Genomic DNA, 18597 nt, shown 5'->3' with positions numbered 1-18597 from the left:
TGACACCTCACTCAATAAGAGCTACAGAAATTCATTAATAATTTTTTTTTTTAATAACTCAACTTCTACAACGTTACAGGATAAATGCACTTACATCATAGGGATTGGTAAAAAGTAATTTAGTGCATTTCTCACGGCTATCATATGATCGTTTTTCTCAATGAACCCAGTTACAGGATCTCTGGTCTCTAGGTTGAGTATCCTCATACATGGCACTTGCTATATTCAATGGGCTTTAACCCCATCCCCTTCAATATATTCTAGACTCTATCTCTTACTATGGCCTTAGTTAATGGATCTGCAAGATTATCACCAGATTTAATATAATCCACATTTATGATGCCATTATTCATATAAGATATCACAGTATTGTGTTTTCTTCTGATAGATTTGGATTTACCGTTATAATAATGGTTGTTAACTTGACCAATTGCTGCGGTGCTATCACAATGAATCAATATAGGTGGAATCAGTTTTTCCCAACAAGAGATTTCATTTAACAAATCTCTCAACCAATATGCTTCTTCACTAGCTGTAGCTAAAGCAATAAGCTCAACCTCCATTGTTGAATTAGCAATAATGGTTTGTTTTTTCGATTTCCAACTTATAACACCACCTCCCAATGTAAATAAGTAACCAGTGGTTGATAATGAATCACCTGACAAGGTATTCCAATCGGCATTAATGTAACCTTCAAGTACTGCAGGATACTTATTATAAAACAAGCCATATTTTATGGTACCAGATAAATATTTTATAATCCGCTCAATGGCTAGCCAGTGATCATTGCTAGGCTTGTTAGTAAACTTGCTAAGTACTCCAACTGCTTAAGCAATGTCAGGTCTAGTACAGTCAGTCGCATAATGCAGGCTACCAATCATACTAGCATATTCCTTTTGATTAATTACATCCTTATCATTGTCAACGGGAAATAAACGCACATGAGGATCAAAAGGAGTAAGAACATGCTTGCACTTATAAAAATTATATTTTCTCAAAATTTTCTCAACATAATGCGACTGATCAAGAAATATAACACCATAGGTTTTGGTAATTTTCATTCCCAAAATATAATTAGCCTCACCAAGATCTTTCATATCAAAATGGCTACTAAGCATATTTTTAGTTTCCACGATGATATGCAAATTAGAGCAAAATATAAGTAAATCATCCACATAGAGGCTAGTAATGACATGTGAATTTTCTTCAGATTTATAGTAGATGCATTTATCACATTCATTCATTTTATAGCCATTCTCAATCATACAGGAATCAAATTTCGCATGCCATTGTTTAGGGGCTTGTTTTAAGCTATGTAGGGATTTAACTAGCTTGCATACTTTGCTTTCTTGATCGGGTTTCACAAAATCCTCAGGTTGATCCATATAGATTTCTTCACCTAGGTTTCCATTTAAAAAGACTGTTTTAACATCCATTTGATGAATTTTTAGATCATGAATTGCAGCCATTGCAATTAATAATCTAATGGATGTAACTCTAGTAACCGGAGAAAATGTATAAAAAAAGTCAAGATCTGCTTGTTGTTTAAAACCTTTTGCAACAAGCCTTGCTTTATATTTATCAATAGTTCCATCCGGTTTAAGTTTTTTCCTCAAAACTCATTTATAGCCAATAGTTTTTCAACCTGGTGGTAAATCTACTAATACCCAAGTTTTATTGGACAATAATGATTCCATCTCATCATTTACAGCCTCGTTCCAAAAAACAGAGTCAAGAGATGCCAAAGCTTCTTGTAAAGTTAATGGAGTTTCCTCCACATTAAAAACATGATAATCAAGGCCAAAATCTTTTTCTAATCTGACTCTTTTACTCCTTCTAGGTTCAAAAACTACAGTGTCTTGGTTTTGTAAAAGTGGAGTAGAGGAATCGGTTTCAGATAAAATATCTTCTTAATAATTTTGACCCCCACCATTATTAGATTTAAAAGGAAATTTTTCTTCATGAAAAATTGCATTACCTGATTTAAAAATTATTTTGTTTTCAATATCAAAAAATCTATAGAATGTACTATTTGTTGCATATCCAAGAAAAACACAAGTGACAGCTTTCACACCTAATTTAGGTCTTTTAGGGTCCACAAGTCTAACAATAGCTAGACAATCCCAAACTCTCAAATATCCCTAATTTGGCTTATGCCCTTTCCATAACTCAAAAGGTATAACTTTTGTTTTTTTTATGTGGCACTCTATTCATAACATAACATGTAGTTAAAATTGCTTCTCCCCACAAATTTGAAGAAGCATCTATTTCAATTAGCATAGCATTTGTTAAATCAGTTAAAGTTCTATTTTTCTTTTTTGCTACACCATTTGATGCAGGTGAATATGATGGAGTAGTTTCATGGATTATTTCCAAAGACTGAGCGAACGAATTGAATCCAAAAGATTCATACTCCCGGCCTCTATCACTTCTATATCTTTTAATCTTTTTACCAAATTGATTTTCAACTTCAAGAAGGAATTCTTTAAATTTTTCAAAAGTATCACTTTTATTTTTCAACAAGTATACATAAGTGTATTTTGAAAAATCATCAATAAAAGTGATAAAATATCTATTTTCACCACGTGTTAAAATTCTTTCAAATTCACATAAATCAGTGTGAATTAATTCTAACAATTCAATATTTCTCACCACACTTCTATGAGGCCTTTTAGTTATTTTTGCTTGACTGCAAACTTCATATTTCTCAAAATTATTTGTTAGTCTGGGAATTAATCCTAAACTACTCATGATTTCCACATATCGGCTATTAATATGACACAGACGAGCATGCCAAAAATTCATAGAAGACAACATGTTAACAGAAACATGTGCTTTCTTATTCTCAACATTTAATTTAAACATTCCATCACAGACATACCCTTTCCCCACGAATATGCCTTTTTTAGTGATTACATATTGATCGGATTCAATAGTCTGCTTGAAACTAGCTTTGTCAAGCAAATAACTCGACATCAAATTTTTCCTCATAGACGGTGTGTTCAACACATCTTTTAGAACAAGCACACGTTCAGAGGTAAATTTCAGCTCAACATCCCTACACCCGAGCACCTTGGTCAAACTGGAGTCACCAAGCATAACAGTCATCTCTTCATTAAAAGGAGAAAAATATTTGAACCAATTTTTATCATAGCAGACATGCCTATTGGCACCAGAGTCTGCCCACCACCCTTTCATAGATTGAACCATAAAAATATCTGTAATCATAGTTACAAATGGTTCCTCGGTAACATTAGCCTGTGTTCGAGACTGTTGTTTCCAAAATTTGCAAGTTCAAGCAATATGTCCACTTTTGCCACACACAAAACATGTCACATTTGTCAGATATTGTGAAAGGGGTTCTTGGTTCCATTTCTTTTGCTTCAGGTAATTTTTATTTTGTGGCCTTCCAGTAATTTTTCAGATTTTCTTAACTGGCTTCAAGTAACTATTTTTATGAAATCGACCTTTAGGTAAAATATTTCTAGAAGTTAAATTTACCTTTGCAGTGGAATGCTCTTGTGTCATAAGCGCATCTTATCCTCGTGCTTCCTTCTCCACTTGAATCCGTGTGATTAGAGCCTCCAAAGACGTCTCTTTTTGCTTGTGCCGCATTGACTTCTGAAACTCCCTCCAAGATGATGGTAGTTTGTCAATAATACCTACCACAACAAGATTGTTCCAATTTTGATGCCTTCGGATCTAATTTCAGCCACTAGCATTTTAAAATCTTGAACTTGCTCCACCACCGATTTTTCATCTATCATTTGATAGCGGAAAAATGACTTGCAGCGTATTTTTTTAGCGCTTGCCTCTTCAGTGTCATATTTATCCTGCAAGGCTTTCCAAATTTTCTTGGCAGTGGTGTAAATAGTATCATAATAATCATAAAATTGATCTGAAAGACAATTCAAAAGATAATACTGACATTTATACTCATCTGTGTTGTATTTCTCGATTTTTTCAATATGAGCGGCATACTCTTCGTCAGTCATCTCGTCAGTGGAGACTTTGTTTGGATTTTTCTTAGTCAGGATATAAACTACCTTGAGGAGAATGAGGTAGAAAAACACCTTGTCTTTCCATCTCTTGAAATGGGCTCCCTTGAATCGAAAGGGCTTGTTGAGATCGCCGGTATTCTCGTTGGGCTTCTCCAATATTGGCTCCATGAATTTTACTATTTGAATCTCCTTAAAATTGTTGGTGATAATTACAAATAAAACACCATAAAATACAAATAATAAAAATTATAATAACTATTAAAAGGGTTAAGGCACGGGAAATTCGCTATCTTTAGGGAGATTCAAGTCCTCTGCGGTTAGGCAAAGCCTCATACTGGTGCAGCAGAAAAAACCTTGACTTGTCTCCCCCAGGATACAACAGCCCGACTAAGTCGTATGATTCACTAATGCTGCACAGTTTGTTGAACCCAAAGTTTCATCACATACACCATTTATTTCTTTGCTTGATAATATCACATAAACATAATAAAACAACAAAAATTTCTTCTATATTCCAAGATAAGAGATTAGCTCAATTTATAGGAGATGAAAGCTTGTTGGACAAGTTTCTTGGAGGATTCTTGGAAGTTGCTTGCAGGATAAGTATAGGAGAGGAAACCTGGTGAGAAAGTTCATTGGAGGATACTTCGAGGCAAGGAAAAAGACTTGACTTAAGCAAAGACTTAGAGAGAAAGAAAGAAAAGAAAACTTGGAGGGAAAAAAAAAAAAAAAAATCAAACCTATAACACATTATAATATTAAAATATCTTCTAACACAATCCATATCAGCACTTATTATATGAATAATGCATTGCAAGTCTTTTAGACTTCCAATGAGACAAACCCAGATTGTCACCACTAAAATGAACCAATCACCAATTAAGCATGCCAAATAATTTATGCATAGACTTCCATTAGTGAATATAGTCGGGTTTGAACTAGTTAAATATTAATAAATTAGTTTAAACATATTAATACTTAGCTCGTCTCCTTTTATACATGACTTAAAAGTAATAAGCTGCAACCAATCTGATTTTAAATTTTAATACTCCATTGAATCTCCAAAAATCATATATAATATACAAGATATATATTATAACTAATATCAAACTAAATTAAATGTTCTTTAGGTAAATCAATTAGATCTCACACTCCACTAAGGAGATATACTTAACAATTTTTTAGGATTCATCGAATACAATATACATGTAAAAAATCAAATTGGTTGAACATTGGTAGTCCTTTCGTCAAGATCACATTTGTATCTAAAAAAATAAATGATAAGTATGATTATGAAAATAAAACAAAATACATATGTGATGTGATAAAAGGGTAATTGATATTCAATCAACTTAATTTTTTATAAGTATATTACACTTAATGTATCTTAAAAAATAAACGATTAAAATTATCAAAATAAAACCTAAAGTGAGTCCAAGTGGCCACACAACATTGTTGTACGACGTGTACAACATCCACCCTGATTCCATATTGGTTTGAGAATTGACCTTTTTGATTTGTTTTTAAAAGATTTGCAAAAGAATAAAGATAATGAATTTACTTTTTCTAGTGATTTTTTGACATTTTGATTATATTTACCATTTGTAAAACACCTCTTTACTAAAAACTTACACGATGATTTACTAAAGTGTTATAACTCAATTTTATGGGTGTTATAACTTTTTTAAAAATAAAAAATAGTTATAACCGCACACTACATAAGGTATAATCAAATAGTTTTTGTATCATAACCAAAATAATGTCATAACCAACATTATGATGAACCATAACTAACACCATAAAGTGTATAAGGCTAGGCCTAGTTGGCTACCATAACTCTCTCAGGGGCTTAATCTCAAGGGGAAGGTCATGTGTTCAACTTTCTCTAAGGGAAAGTTGAATTAGGAACTTTCATAAGTGTTAATCTAATAACTTACAACTAACTTTCTCTGATAAAATATATATATATATATATATATGTATAACCAAGTCGATGTTGTGCCACAAGTATGTTGTACTTGATGTACCCTAAAAAATGAATGGTTCAAATTATCAAAATAGAATATGAAGTGGGTCCAAGTAGCCGCACAACAATAGTTGTTGTGCTCTATTGTGCGGCCTACACAGCAGCCACCCTGATTTCAATTAGTTTGGGAATTAACTTTTTTGATTTTTTTTCTTAAAAGACCTACAAAAGAGTAAAGATAATGAATTTATTTTTATAATAACTTTTTGACATTTTAATTATATTATCCATTTCTAAAACTCCCCTTACTAAAAACTTACATGATAATTTATTAAAGGGTAATGCCAAAAGAATGTGTATTATATGCAAGTTATGAGATTTGTGGGGTTGATCACCACAAATATCATAATTCAATTTTATGAATATCATAACTAAAAAAGGAAGAAAGAATGACTTGTCTCTGGTTGAAATTTCAATTGGACTAGACAATTGAGGTCTTTGGCCGACAAAAATCATTAAATGAAAGACTCTGGCTAGTAATAGTCATTAAACAGAAGACTCTTACCGGTAAGAGTTTTTGAAAAAATTCAACTAGGTCATGTTTTCATAAACTCTTACCGAAAAGAGTCTTCTATTTAATGACTCTTATTGGTCAGAGATCTCAACTGTTTCTTCCAGTTCAACTTTCAACTGGAAACAAGCCATATAAAAAAAAATAGTTATAACCACACACCACATAAAGTATAACTCTAGAATTTTTGAATCAAAATTGAAATAATATTATAAATAATATCACAATAAGTCATAACTAACATTACAATGTGTATAACCAAGCCATAATCAATCGTAACTAACCGCCTAATAGATCATAACCAAAGGCATCAAATGTTGTAGTCAGGGGGCATAAAAGGTGACATGTTCCATACCATTTCTCTTTACCAAAAAAAATTAAATATACAATTTGTGAAAAAGTACATATTTTGTGAAAATTTATTTAAAATTACACACAAAAAAGAGAGTAAAACATCTGTACATTTATTTATTTATTTAATTGATTTTAAATTTCTTCATAAATATTTCACTTTTAAAGTATATCTAAATTAAGTAGATTTTAAAAGTATAAAAAAATAATTAAAATATTAAAAAAATTCATTTAAAACAAAAATATGAGTCAAAAAATCAATTTTGAAAACACCAAACTAAAATTGTCTCTCTGGCTATCTTCAGCGGAGTGGACGCATTTAAAAATGAGTTGAGTTTTTTTTAAATTTAAATTTGAACTTTAAAAAACTTGAAGCGTTTATGGGTTTAATTATTGGTCTTTTGATCCCGTTTCGATAATCCGTGATTTATCCTGTAGGACTTTCCATGTCTATCATTTAAAAAAAAAAAATTAAATCAATTTTATAATCGTAACATTTTCTTTTTATTATGTTTGTCTCTAAAAAGATAGATAAGTCTATTTTCAAAAATATACACATCGTTCATTTTTTTTAAGATATACATAGTAAAATAAAAATTTTATGATTATTAGATCGATTTAATTTTTTTGACTTATAATATATATTAAGAGAGTTTGGGGCAGCAGCAACTGTTTGCGTGCCTCATTGGGTTCATTTCAAGGCCTAATTCGATAATTTGAACCGTTCACATTTCAGAAGATATCGAGTAGAATATACCTGTAAAAAATCACGTCAATCGGATATCGTTATCTCTTTCATCAAATCACATTTACATTGAATTTTATATTTCAAATTACATTTATCTTTTTTTTTATAAATACAAATGTGATTTGATGAAAAGGCAAACGATATCCGATTGATGTGATTTTTTATAGATATATTCTACACAATATCTTCTAAAATGTGACGGTTCAGATTATCGAATTAGGCCTTGAAATGAGTCCAATAAGGTACGCAACAGTTACTGCTACGCAGAGTGTGTAGCAACAACCCCAAACTGATATTAATAACCTTTTTAAATGAATTATTTAAATCATCAAAAACAATCTCACCAAACAAAAAAAAATCTAGCGAAAGGACTTCTAAGAGTCCTGTTAAAAGTTCCCTCAAACACTATTTTTCTTCATCAATGCACCAACCTATTAAAGAAAAAGAAAAAAAAAAAACGATATATTGACAGATCATTTTACCTCCATTTTGTTGCATTACACAAAAAAGTGAAAAGCTAATAAAGTATATAATAGAATCATTTTGCCCTTTATTTTGTCCTAAAAAACATAAAAAAAACAAAAAGCAAACCCGCCTTACAAAATCAAATAAACAATTAAAAAAACTACTACCAGCAAGTATTTGTCAAACGATAGTTTAATCTTTTAGCAAATAAGTTTTTTTTAAAAAAAGTAAAACTATCACTAAAAAAAACATTTGTCAACTCGCACTTTAAGCTCCGAGAAACTGTTGTGTTCATTTGTTAGTCAAACTATATGAATTTTTTGTTCTTTTGGGTGCTTATATTTAATTTGATTAAAAAAAATAAGAAAAAGAAATAGATGAGAAAAATATAGCAATGAAAAAAGAGTTTCTATTTTCACATACTAAATACTTTCCATCCACACACCTAATGAAAAAAAAATAAATTATTGTGAGTGTTGATTTTTGACTTCATAACCAAATAAGGAATTTAGTTGCAGAGTACGCGGCAGAATAGATTAAATCAAGCATCTACATACAAAAAAATGAGAATACCACGGTGGCTCGTCCACCTGGGGGCCTTTCTTTATAACTACTAATGCCCTCGTCCCCTAAAAGTCTTATTTCATAGGACTCAAGCACAATGCTTATCTTGGATTCTTAGTTAGATATGGATGAACTCCTCAAGAGTCTCATCCTTATCCGAACTAAGTGCCTCACTTATCTAGGACTCTTGTCTCCTATCCAAATATCTCAGATTTCGGTATTTTTGCACCATACCTCAGCAATACCACAATCATCTCAGCAATCTGGCTCGTCTAGGTGGCACCTCGATCACGTGGCACGACCTCAAAAATACATTCCCACAACTGCCCCTATGTTCTATTATCTCGGCAACCTGATCTTTTAACATGCTAAACAATATGTTGGAGATACTCCTCCGACCAAGATCATAACTCGTCGGCTTCAAGAAACAAGGATTCAAATGTCCATTCGTCAAAGACCAAGAACCAAGAATCAAGAAGTAATATCTCCACCGATATTGCACTGCTAGTCGAGATTAAGACTCACTAGTTCAAGAATACCAAGAATTTCAACTGCGCGTAAGCTGTGATGCCATAACTGCCCAACTGTTTCACCCACGTATCATCACTTGACTAGCTCATACTCGTCATGCGTCAAATACGTCGCTTCATCTTTGAACCACGCCGCTTGACGTTACCTGAAATTAGCTAGGCACGTCATCCAAGAGTTTAAAATAATGACCCTTGCCTTCCTTTTGCCTTTTCAACAATAAATCTTTTCCTCTCTCTTTGTGTCTCTTCACTTTTGCTTTTACCATTTTCTCTTTCTTCTTATAGTCTCTCTTTCTCTCTAACCTCTATTGACAAATTTTAAAGCTTTCTACAACTACTCATGTTCGTCATCTCCAGCAAGTATTCAACCATTTTGTTTTGATTAAAAGCATTGTCTGACTCTGGCGAACACAATTTCGACGTTCATTCTTATGCTCGCAATCTGTAAGTTTCTCATTCCTTTTACTTTGAGTCCATTCCTCCTTGTTCTTTCATGTTCTTGAGCATGCATTCATTGTTTACTGCTCACTCTCTGTACATTTTCTGTGTTTGAGTTTGTTCATAATTTTGACATTATAATGCCTTTCCTGAATTCTTGTTCCCTATGTTTTTCTCCATATTTTGTACTTATTCATGTATTTTAGTTTTCACCATGCATTCTTGAATCTTATGTTTTTTAATCTGCTTTCCTTGTTCATATTTTGAATCCATTTTCCTTACTGTTTCTAGATTCTTCCATCCAATTCTTTGTCCATCTCTATTGCTTTTGTATATACGTAGATTTAGGATTTGGGATTTGCTAGAACTGTAGAAAAACTGAAACATTGACCTTGTAAAACCTTCACAAAATCACCAAACCTTCAAACCAGAGTAGCCTAAGGCCCAAATCACAAACCCTTGTTCTTTACATACTTAGTTGAGGTAATGGGGATGTTCAAATGGAGGGTAGAATCCCCTAACAAATTAGAATACTTCCTCCAGGAGTTTAACATTCTTGCCGATGTCCATATTAGGCTAGCCGGTGAGAACGACTCTATCACACCCGGGGATAGTTACATGTCATTTCCAGTGGTTTCAATCATCGAGGGTGGAATTACATTTGCCCTTGATATTCTCTTTAGAGAAGTGATGCACTTCTACAAACTCAACCCTAAGCAAATAGCCATAAACACTTTTAAGGTTATTAACGGCATTGCCGAGTTATGTCGCCGACATAATGTTAGGCTCACCCTTTTTGACATTAAGTATTGCTACACCACGTGTAGTCTTAAATCTGCCAACGGTTACACTTACTACCTCAAACTTTGGTCAACTACTTACAAGTTGATAGCCGACCTTCCAGACTCCAACAACGGTGCTAGAGAAAACTTTCTCATTGTCTCAGGCAACTGAGAGTTTGCACCAGATGATGAACTTCAACTCTTCCTCTTGCACTGAGGAGTCTTTAGCGAAGGTGAGGGTAAGAACTTAGTCATCCCAAGCCCTACATCCCTGACATTAGTGCATATATGTTAATCCAATTCTAATGTTTTCTTTTTCTTTTTCTTTTTTTCTTTTTTTTCATTCTTTGTGCAGAGCTTCCTCAACCAAGCAAGTCCTTCTGCAAGTCATACGTTAAAAGGCAAAACCTTACTCGACTTCTGGACTTGCCGATCAAAGATTGCAAGGGCCCCATTCTGCTCAACTACATGCCAATATACCGGTTTCCACTACCTGACATCCCATCCAAGAGTAGAACTCCACTATCTACAACAACTCCTCCGGCAACATCTTCTCCCCATATAGATCAAGCTTCCACATCTGAACCAGTAAACCAGCCATCAACCTCAGCTCCATCCCGACATATTCCACCAACTCAACGCCAGCATTATCACCGATCTACAAACACTTTGGCTGGTAGAACGCGCAGTAGAAAACGCTGAGGTGCTGACACACCAGCATACGATCCTGCCAACCTGTATCTCGCTCTCTCTACATTGAAACTTGGTATCGAAGTGACCATCGTCACCACCTCAAAAGAGATAGATCATAAACCAATGGTCATCGTGGACCTTCTCGCCGAATTGCCCGACATTATCACAGTCCAATTTACTCCTTCCCCTCAGTCTGTTTATAAACCGAAGAGGGTGAAAAAGGCTAAGGCAAAGGCCAAAGTCACAACCGTTCCTTCTGATGAGGAGAATGATCCTGAAAACTCAATGTTGATATCAAAGTTGGCCGAGGTCGAGAAGAGGCCAGTAGAGACTGACTCCGCCGAGGCCCTTCCAGCAAAAAAGTTGAGGTTCTTCGACCTTGGGTGTGAGAGGGACGTCTTTCCTGAGGATGCTTGCTTCCCGAGACCTGAGTGGGTGATCGACTTCTGCAAGTTGGTGATAGTGTTATCAATGATGTCGAAGTTAGGGCCGCCTTGACCACAGGCCTTATTTTCCCCATCGACATGAGCCAAATCAACGAGTACAACCAGTACGAAAACTTTGCCTTGAGAATGAGGCACTCTGTTCTAGTAACTTCCCTTACTGTTCTTTTAAATTCAGTCTTCCATACTTAATAAAATAATATTAATTCATTTATTTCCTTTGTAGGCCATCAAATATTATTAATTCATTTATTTCCTTTGTAGGCCATCCAACATTCCCACTCTCACTCTGTCAAGACCGAGTTAATGAAAAAAGACTTGACCAAAAAGATGCAAGAGGCTACAAGCTTCCTTTCTCAACTCAACAAGGCCGAGGCCAGGATCAAAAGTCAAATGGACAAAGTCAGTGTAGCTAGCGCTACCAAAAACAAGGCTGAGGCTGCAGAAAAAAGGGTTACCGATGCTAAGAATAAAATGAAGGAGGCCCTCCAAACAAAAGAGGCCGAGATCAAGGTTGTCGATGAAAAAACCTGTGCCGAAGGCTAGAAGGACAAGGTGCAATATCAGAAACAAGTTAGCCAGACCAGCAACCGAGGTTACTATCTCTGTTGGACTGCTGCCTTGAAAATCTTTCTGTCCTTGAAGACTTCTTACTCAGAGATCTCAGCTAGCTGGAGGTGTCTTTCCCTCTTTCCTCAATCTAATCTGAGGAGAAGGGAGAAGAAGAAGAGGAAGAAGAACAAGTCAATGTTGCTGCTACCGGAGGTAAGTCCTGGACCTGATTGAAGAGGATGAGGGCGAGGTCTTCAAGAGCACCTCTCCAAAGAAGGCTGACACTTCTAAAACCGAGATCGTTGCCGCAAGCAAAAGCTTGGACAAAAGTTTGTGAGAGATTGACGAGGAAATAACAGCCGACACTGAGGCCGAGAAGGCTGCTGTATTGGTCACCCAGGCCGACACACCGCCAACTGTCGAGGTAGAACAGACCAAGACCACTGCTTCAGTATCCAGCACTTAGCATTTTTTCTTCTTTACTTTTAATTCTAACTTTTTTCTTTCTTTTGTCTACACTTTGAACACTTCTATTTTCTTTGCTAAGCCGAAGTGCCTTCTGATGTACTGAAGTTCTTCCTTTAAATGCATATATGTTTTTGACTAAATGTTGAATGATTGCTCTCTTTCATATTGTTTTGTATATATTTGTTGTCTTTATGCTCTACCTCTTTTCAAGAATCTTCTAAGTATAATATCTTGGATAATCATCTCAGATTGAAACATCTCAGATAAAAGCTGTTATCCAACATCTTAGATAACACCTCGGATATAACTATTATCAAACATCTCAGATAACCCATAACTATTTTTTTGAAAATTTTAACAAGTGTCACATTTACTTGACTTATTCATGCTCTCTGTTCTCTAATGTGAATCTAAGTATCACTTAGGTTTACATTAAGGATACCTCGTCTAAATATTGCCTAAGTCTGACTTAGACATCCATGACTGAGGTCATCGTGTTTAACTCGCCTAAACAAAACACTTAAGGCTTAACTTTAGTGCATCAAGAGTACTATCTACCTCAACTTTTCGTACAAACTAGCCAGATCATGGCTGGTTTTGCCTTGTTTCTTATTGAAACATCTCTTTAACTTAATTCAATTCTGCCATCTTGGCAAGTCTAAATTAAACGTCTTGTTCATCTTTGGAACATCGGCTTAAAACTTTTTTGTCTTATCTGATAGTTATAAATTTCAACAACATTTTGTAAAGAACAAGATTGGACTAGTATTTTATTAATCTATACTTCGGCTAAAAATCGTTTAAATTACATAGAAAAACCCAAAAAAATTAATGATAAAATAACTTCAGATTGCTAATATTCCATGGTCTTGGCAGTTCTTTGCCATCACTGCCTTCTAGCCGGTATGCACCATCGCCGGCAACCGAGATGATTATGTATGGTCCTTTCTAATTTGAGCCAAGCTTACCCTCCCTAGGATCTTTTTTTTTTGCCAACAACCTTCCTTAGGATGAGGTTCCCAATTTAAAACTCCCTGGGGTTCACCTTCTTGTTGTATATTTTGGCAAGTCACTGCTGGTATGCCCCCAACCAAATTGCTGCTCTCTTCCTTTTTTCTTTAATCAAGTCCAAATCTCAGGCTAAGAATGCCTCATTTATTCCATTCTTTACACCCTGGGTTTTGACTCCAGGAATGTCGATCTTAAGTGGTATAATGGCCTCAGTGCCATAAGCCATGGCAAAGGGTGATTCTCTAGTAGATCTTCTCGGCGTAGTGTGATATGCCCATGGAACATTAGGCAGCTTCTCCACCCACTTAACCTTGGCAGCTTCCAATCTCTTCTTTATTCCATCCAAGATGGTCTTGTTGGAGGCCTCGGCTTGGCCATTGCTTCGAGGGAAGCTGAGAGTTGAGTAGTTGTTCTTAATCTTGTACTTTGTGCAAATGCTCTTGATCAGCTTGTTATCAAACTAGATGCCATTGTCTGCCACAATGGCTCTCGGGATTTTGAACTTGGCAATGATATTTTTCCAAATGAAATTTCTCATGTCTATATCTCAGATTTTAGCCAACGGTTCTACCTCCACCCACTTCGTGAAGTAGTCCGTGGCTACTAGCAAGTACTTCCTTTGTTCAGTTGCCTTAGGCAATTGCCCAATAAGATTCATGTCCTACTAGGCAAATGGTCAAGGACTGGATATTGGACTTAGATCTCTAGCAGGCTAGTGTATCAAAGGTGCAAACCTTTAACACGTTTCGAATCTCTTAACATATGCTTTTGTATCCTTTTACATGTATGGCCACTAGTACCCCTGTGATATGTCCATGTGGGCAAGAGATCTGCCCCCTACATGGTTTTCAAAAACTCTTTTGTGGATCTCATATATGAAGTCTTCTACCTAGGAAGGGTGCACACATCACAATAAAGGTCTAGTGAAGGACCTTCTGCATAGGTGGCCTTTTGTCAACAAGCAAATTTTGCCGACTTAAGCCTAATCTTGTGTGCTTCATTCTTGTCTTTTGGCAACTGGCCATCTCTGATAAATTTGACCCAGGCATCCATCTAGCTTGGGCCCAGTTCTATACACATAGCCTCGTATTCGATTATCAGAGGTTATACGCTTGGGCATGATAGATAGTCCACCATAATTGTTCTTGACATGTCTGACTTTTATGCACGGGCAAGGTTGGCCAAGCATCCGCATGGCTGTTATCTTCTCAGCAGACCTGCTGTAGCCGACAACTCTGGAACTGTGCTAATAACTTGATGACCTCTTTGACGTAGGCCACCATCCTCTTATCTCAGGCTATGTATTCTCCAGTTGCATGGTTCATAATGAGTTGGGAGTCACAGTAGACGACCACCTTATCGGCTTCGATTGTTGCTGCTAGTTTCAATCCAGCAATCAACACTTCGTACTTAGCTTTATTATTTGAGGCCTTAACCCCTAGTCAGATTGATTGGTCTACTATTTGGCCATCCAGTGAGACTAGTATCATTCCTGTACCCGCTCCCTGCCAGTTTGAGCGGCCGTCGACAAAGAGGCGAAAGGACTCATTGTTGTAAATATCACAAAGCTTCGGCTTCTCTTGCTTTCACTTATTTTCTATTGGCTTGGGGTTCTCTATTGCCAGTTGTGTTTTCTCTGGCTCTTCTACACACCCTAGGCCGAGGTTGATGGGTCTTGGCTTTGGGCTTGCGCTCGGTGTAAACTCAGCAACAAAGTTGGCCAAAACCTGACCTTTGATTGTTGTCCTTGGTTTGTATTTTATGTCGTATTACCCATTGTGCTATTCTGCCTGTCAACTCTCCATGTTGCAATAGAGACTTTAGTGGGTGCTCCGTGAGTACCACAATCTTGTAAGCTTGAAAGTAATAGTTTAGTTTCTTTGATGCCATTACCAATGTGAGTGTCAGTTTTTCCAAAGGTAAGTACCTCGTCTCTGTGCTTACCAGGGTTTTGCTCACATAATACACCGCATTCTGCTCTTTTTCTTCTTCTTCTCAGACAACCATGACACTGGCAGCGTTGTCCAAGACTGTCAAATACAAAAATAGTTCCTCTCTTGGAATTGGATTTGATAACACCAGTGGGGTTGTCAGATACCTCTTTAAGTCGGCCAAGGCAACTTTGTCATCCATAGAAAATTTGTGGCCTTCTTTAGTAGCTAGAAGAATGGCCTGCACTTGTTCGAACTCCGATTGATGAATCTATTCAATGTAAAGCTGCCTTGTCGATCAAAACTTGGACCTCTTTTGCTATTATCGGGCTCTTCTGATCGAGAATGAACTTGATCTGATCTGGGCTTGCTTCAATTCCTCTCCTGGTCACCAGATGTCCTAGGAATTTACTAGATCCTACTTCGAAAGCACACTTGGAGGCATTCAGACGAAACCGATATGCCTTAAGGATATCAAAAACTTCATTCAGATCGGTTAGATGATCTAAATGTTCCTTACTCTTCACGACCATGTTGTCGATGTAGACTTCTACAGTCTTTCCAATCAGATACCTGAACATCTTGGTCACTAGCCTCTGGTATATTGCTCCAGCATTCTTCAGTCCAAAAGGTATTACTCTGTAACAGTATAGCCCTTTCGGGGTGATGAATGTGATCTTCTATTTGTCTGGAGCATACATGGCTCTATATGCGTCATGGAAACTTATCCTTTCATGCCCAGAGGTGGCATCCACAAGTTGGTCTATCTTTGATAAAGGGAAACAGTCTTTCGGGTAAGCCTTATTTAAGCTCCTGGCATCTACGTAAACCCTCCACTTGTTGTTCTTCTTTTTGACTACCACCGTGTTGGACAACCAGGTGGGGTACTTCACTCTTCAGATTGCTTGTACCTCTATCAATTTTTTCACTTCTTCGTCAACTGCTTTTACGTGGACCAAGTTCGGTCGTCTAGCTCTCTGGATCACGGGTTTAGCCGACCTGTCCACGTTGAGTTTGTGGCAGGTGACCTTAGGGCTGATCTCCGACATCTCATACGGTGTCCAAGTGAACACCTCTATGTTTTCTCTTAAAAAAGTCTCTAATTTTCTTTCTTCCTCTTCGGCCCGACTTGAGCCGAGGAGAAAGAATCTTTCTTCGTTCCTTTCCTATACCAGAACCTTTTCCAGAGGCTCCTAGCTCTTGTCGGCGTGCTCTTTGCCGACATCATCCAAGACCTCTTGATCTTTGTTTCCTATTTCTGTCATCTTTGCTTGTCTGACATTGCAGGTGTACTTTATTGCTGCCATGGAGTAATTTTTCACCTGCATCTAGTCTTCTTTCACCTCCTTAATCCTGAATTCAGTTGGGAACTGCAACAGTTAGTTCAAAGTTGAGGGAACAGTCCTTATAGCGTGTAGCCAAGGCCTCCCCAAGGTGATGTTGTATAGGGAAGGAGTGTCTATCACGGTGAACTCAATGGTTACTGTTTTTATTCTTGGTTGAATATCTAGGTTCGTGATCCCTCGTGGCCACGTCGGGGTCCCATTAAATCAGACCATGGGGCTGTCGGACTGCTCCAAATCGCCCTTGTAAAGGTCGAGCTCCTTGTAACATCTAACATACATGATGTCATAGGAACTGCCTTGATTTATTAGTATACGCCTTACCTGACAGTTCCTAATTTTCAGTGTCACTTCCAGATCATCATTGTGAGGATTAAGAATGTAATCGGTTCGGTACAGTCGGTATTTAGGTAAAAAATTACACCGAACCGATAATGTTGGTTTTATTATTTTGAACACCAATACAGACCGTTTTTCCTATCAAACTGCACCGAATTGAACTGATTGAAATGGTTTGGTTTGGTGCAGTTTAATCGGTTTAGGATTTTTTAAACTTGAGCCACTTTTAAATATAATCATTAATCTATATAAAAATATTAAATTAGTTATTTGTCCACTATTTTAAACATATCCAATCCATTCATTTAATACATACTTTTCAATTCCTAAATTAACAAAAATAAAAACAAAAAAAAAACTTAAAAATACTAAGGTTTCAAGAATAATGAGTTAGAGTTAAGATTATATATAATAAGAGTTTACAAACTTAGGTTATAAAGATGATAAGGTTAATTAATTAAGGTTAATAATTTATTATAGTTATTAATATCATTATATATATATATATATTATAAACACAATATATGTTGAAGAGGTCGGTTTCGGTTTCGATTGGTGCACAAGGTGCTTAAACCGACACTGAATCGAAAACTGAAAAAAATCAAATCTAAAAACCACACAAATCGATTCTTGTTAAAAAAACAGATCAAATATAGCTGGTTTGGTTCGGTTCGATCGGTTTGGTCGATTTTTTTGGTTTTTCTTACATCTCTAGTGAGGATGTTGCACCACATCCAGGTCTTCGTCTGTGAACAAGATCGTCGACCCCCGATGTCCTTTCGTCCAAGGCTTCTTCTGTTGGACTTGGAAGACATGTTGTAAATGCCTTACCCTCTACGTCTCTCTTCGCATATCATTCGTATTGACCTTCAAGTGAATCATGTTGATAACCCGTGGTCCATCCACCTATGGCATTGGGGGTGGTGTTGCTGCTGCCGACGCCTGAGCCAGCTTTACCTATTTTTCTCTTGTCTTTTCCTTGTCTATCAAGTCTCTCAGGTGTCCTTGCCTGACTAGGCCCTCCAGGTGTTGTTTCGAAGCCTAACACTCTTAAATCATGTACTCATTCTCATAATGATAGGCACAATTCTTCTTGGGGTTCCTGTCCATGTATTCCTCCGGGGTTTTTTGTGGTGCCCTGAAATAGGGTTGATTCTTGATCCTCTCCAAGATCTTGTAGATCGGGATCCTGAAAAGTATGCTCACAGCCTGCATAGCCCTTAATCCAGGTTTCGGCTTGTAGGTGCTGTTATTTTTTCGGCTGCACTTTGGTGAACCATTTCCCTTCTCCTGTTTTACGACACTAGCCTTCTTTGCTTTCTTGTCTTTCTTCGCCCTTTCATACTTTTCAATCCTTGCCATAAGGTCCTCCATGCTCTTCGGGAGGGTTTTTATAAGAGA

General features: G+C 36.4%; 1 protein-coding gene across 1 annotated transcript; it reads right to left on the bottom strand.

Annotated features, from left to right (window-relative positions):
- Positions 1–13707: 13707 nt before the first annotated feature.
- Positions 13708–14241, bottom strand: LOC145800422 (uncharacterized). Its single transcript, XM_082890094.1, has 2 exons — positions 14155–14241; positions 13708–14043 (listed from the first exon to the last, which is right to left on the bottom strand). The coding sequence occupies exons 1-2, from the start codon at positions 14239–14241 to the stop codon at positions 13708–13710; spliced, it is 423 nt and encodes a 140-aa protein (XP_082746220.1).
- Between the last annotated feature and the right edge of the window lie 4356 nt (positions 14242–18597).

This window comes from Camellia sinensis, chromosome 10, assembly GCF_055761805.1.
Source record: "Camellia sinensis isolate YWXY chromosome 10, ASM5576180v1, whole genome shotgun sequence".
NCBI lineage: Eukaryota > Viridiplantae > Streptophyta > Magnoliopsida > Ericales > Theaceae > Camellia > Camellia sinensis.
The sequence above is the reverse complement of the archived record's forward strand: the minus strand, read 5'-3'. Positions and strand labels throughout refer to the sequence as shown.

What these genes read in the sequence shown, in the direction of transcription:
- LOC145800422 (XM_082890094.1), bottom strand. Translation starts at nt 14,241, where the DNA reads ATGAATCTTATTGGGCAATTGCCTAAGGCAACTGAACAAAGGAAGTAC. An exon ending in ACTTCACGAAGTGGGTGGAG is followed by an intron (nt 14,044 to 14,154) that starts GTAGAACCGTTG and finishes AATGGCATCTAG; the next exon opens with TTTGATAACAAGCTGATCAA.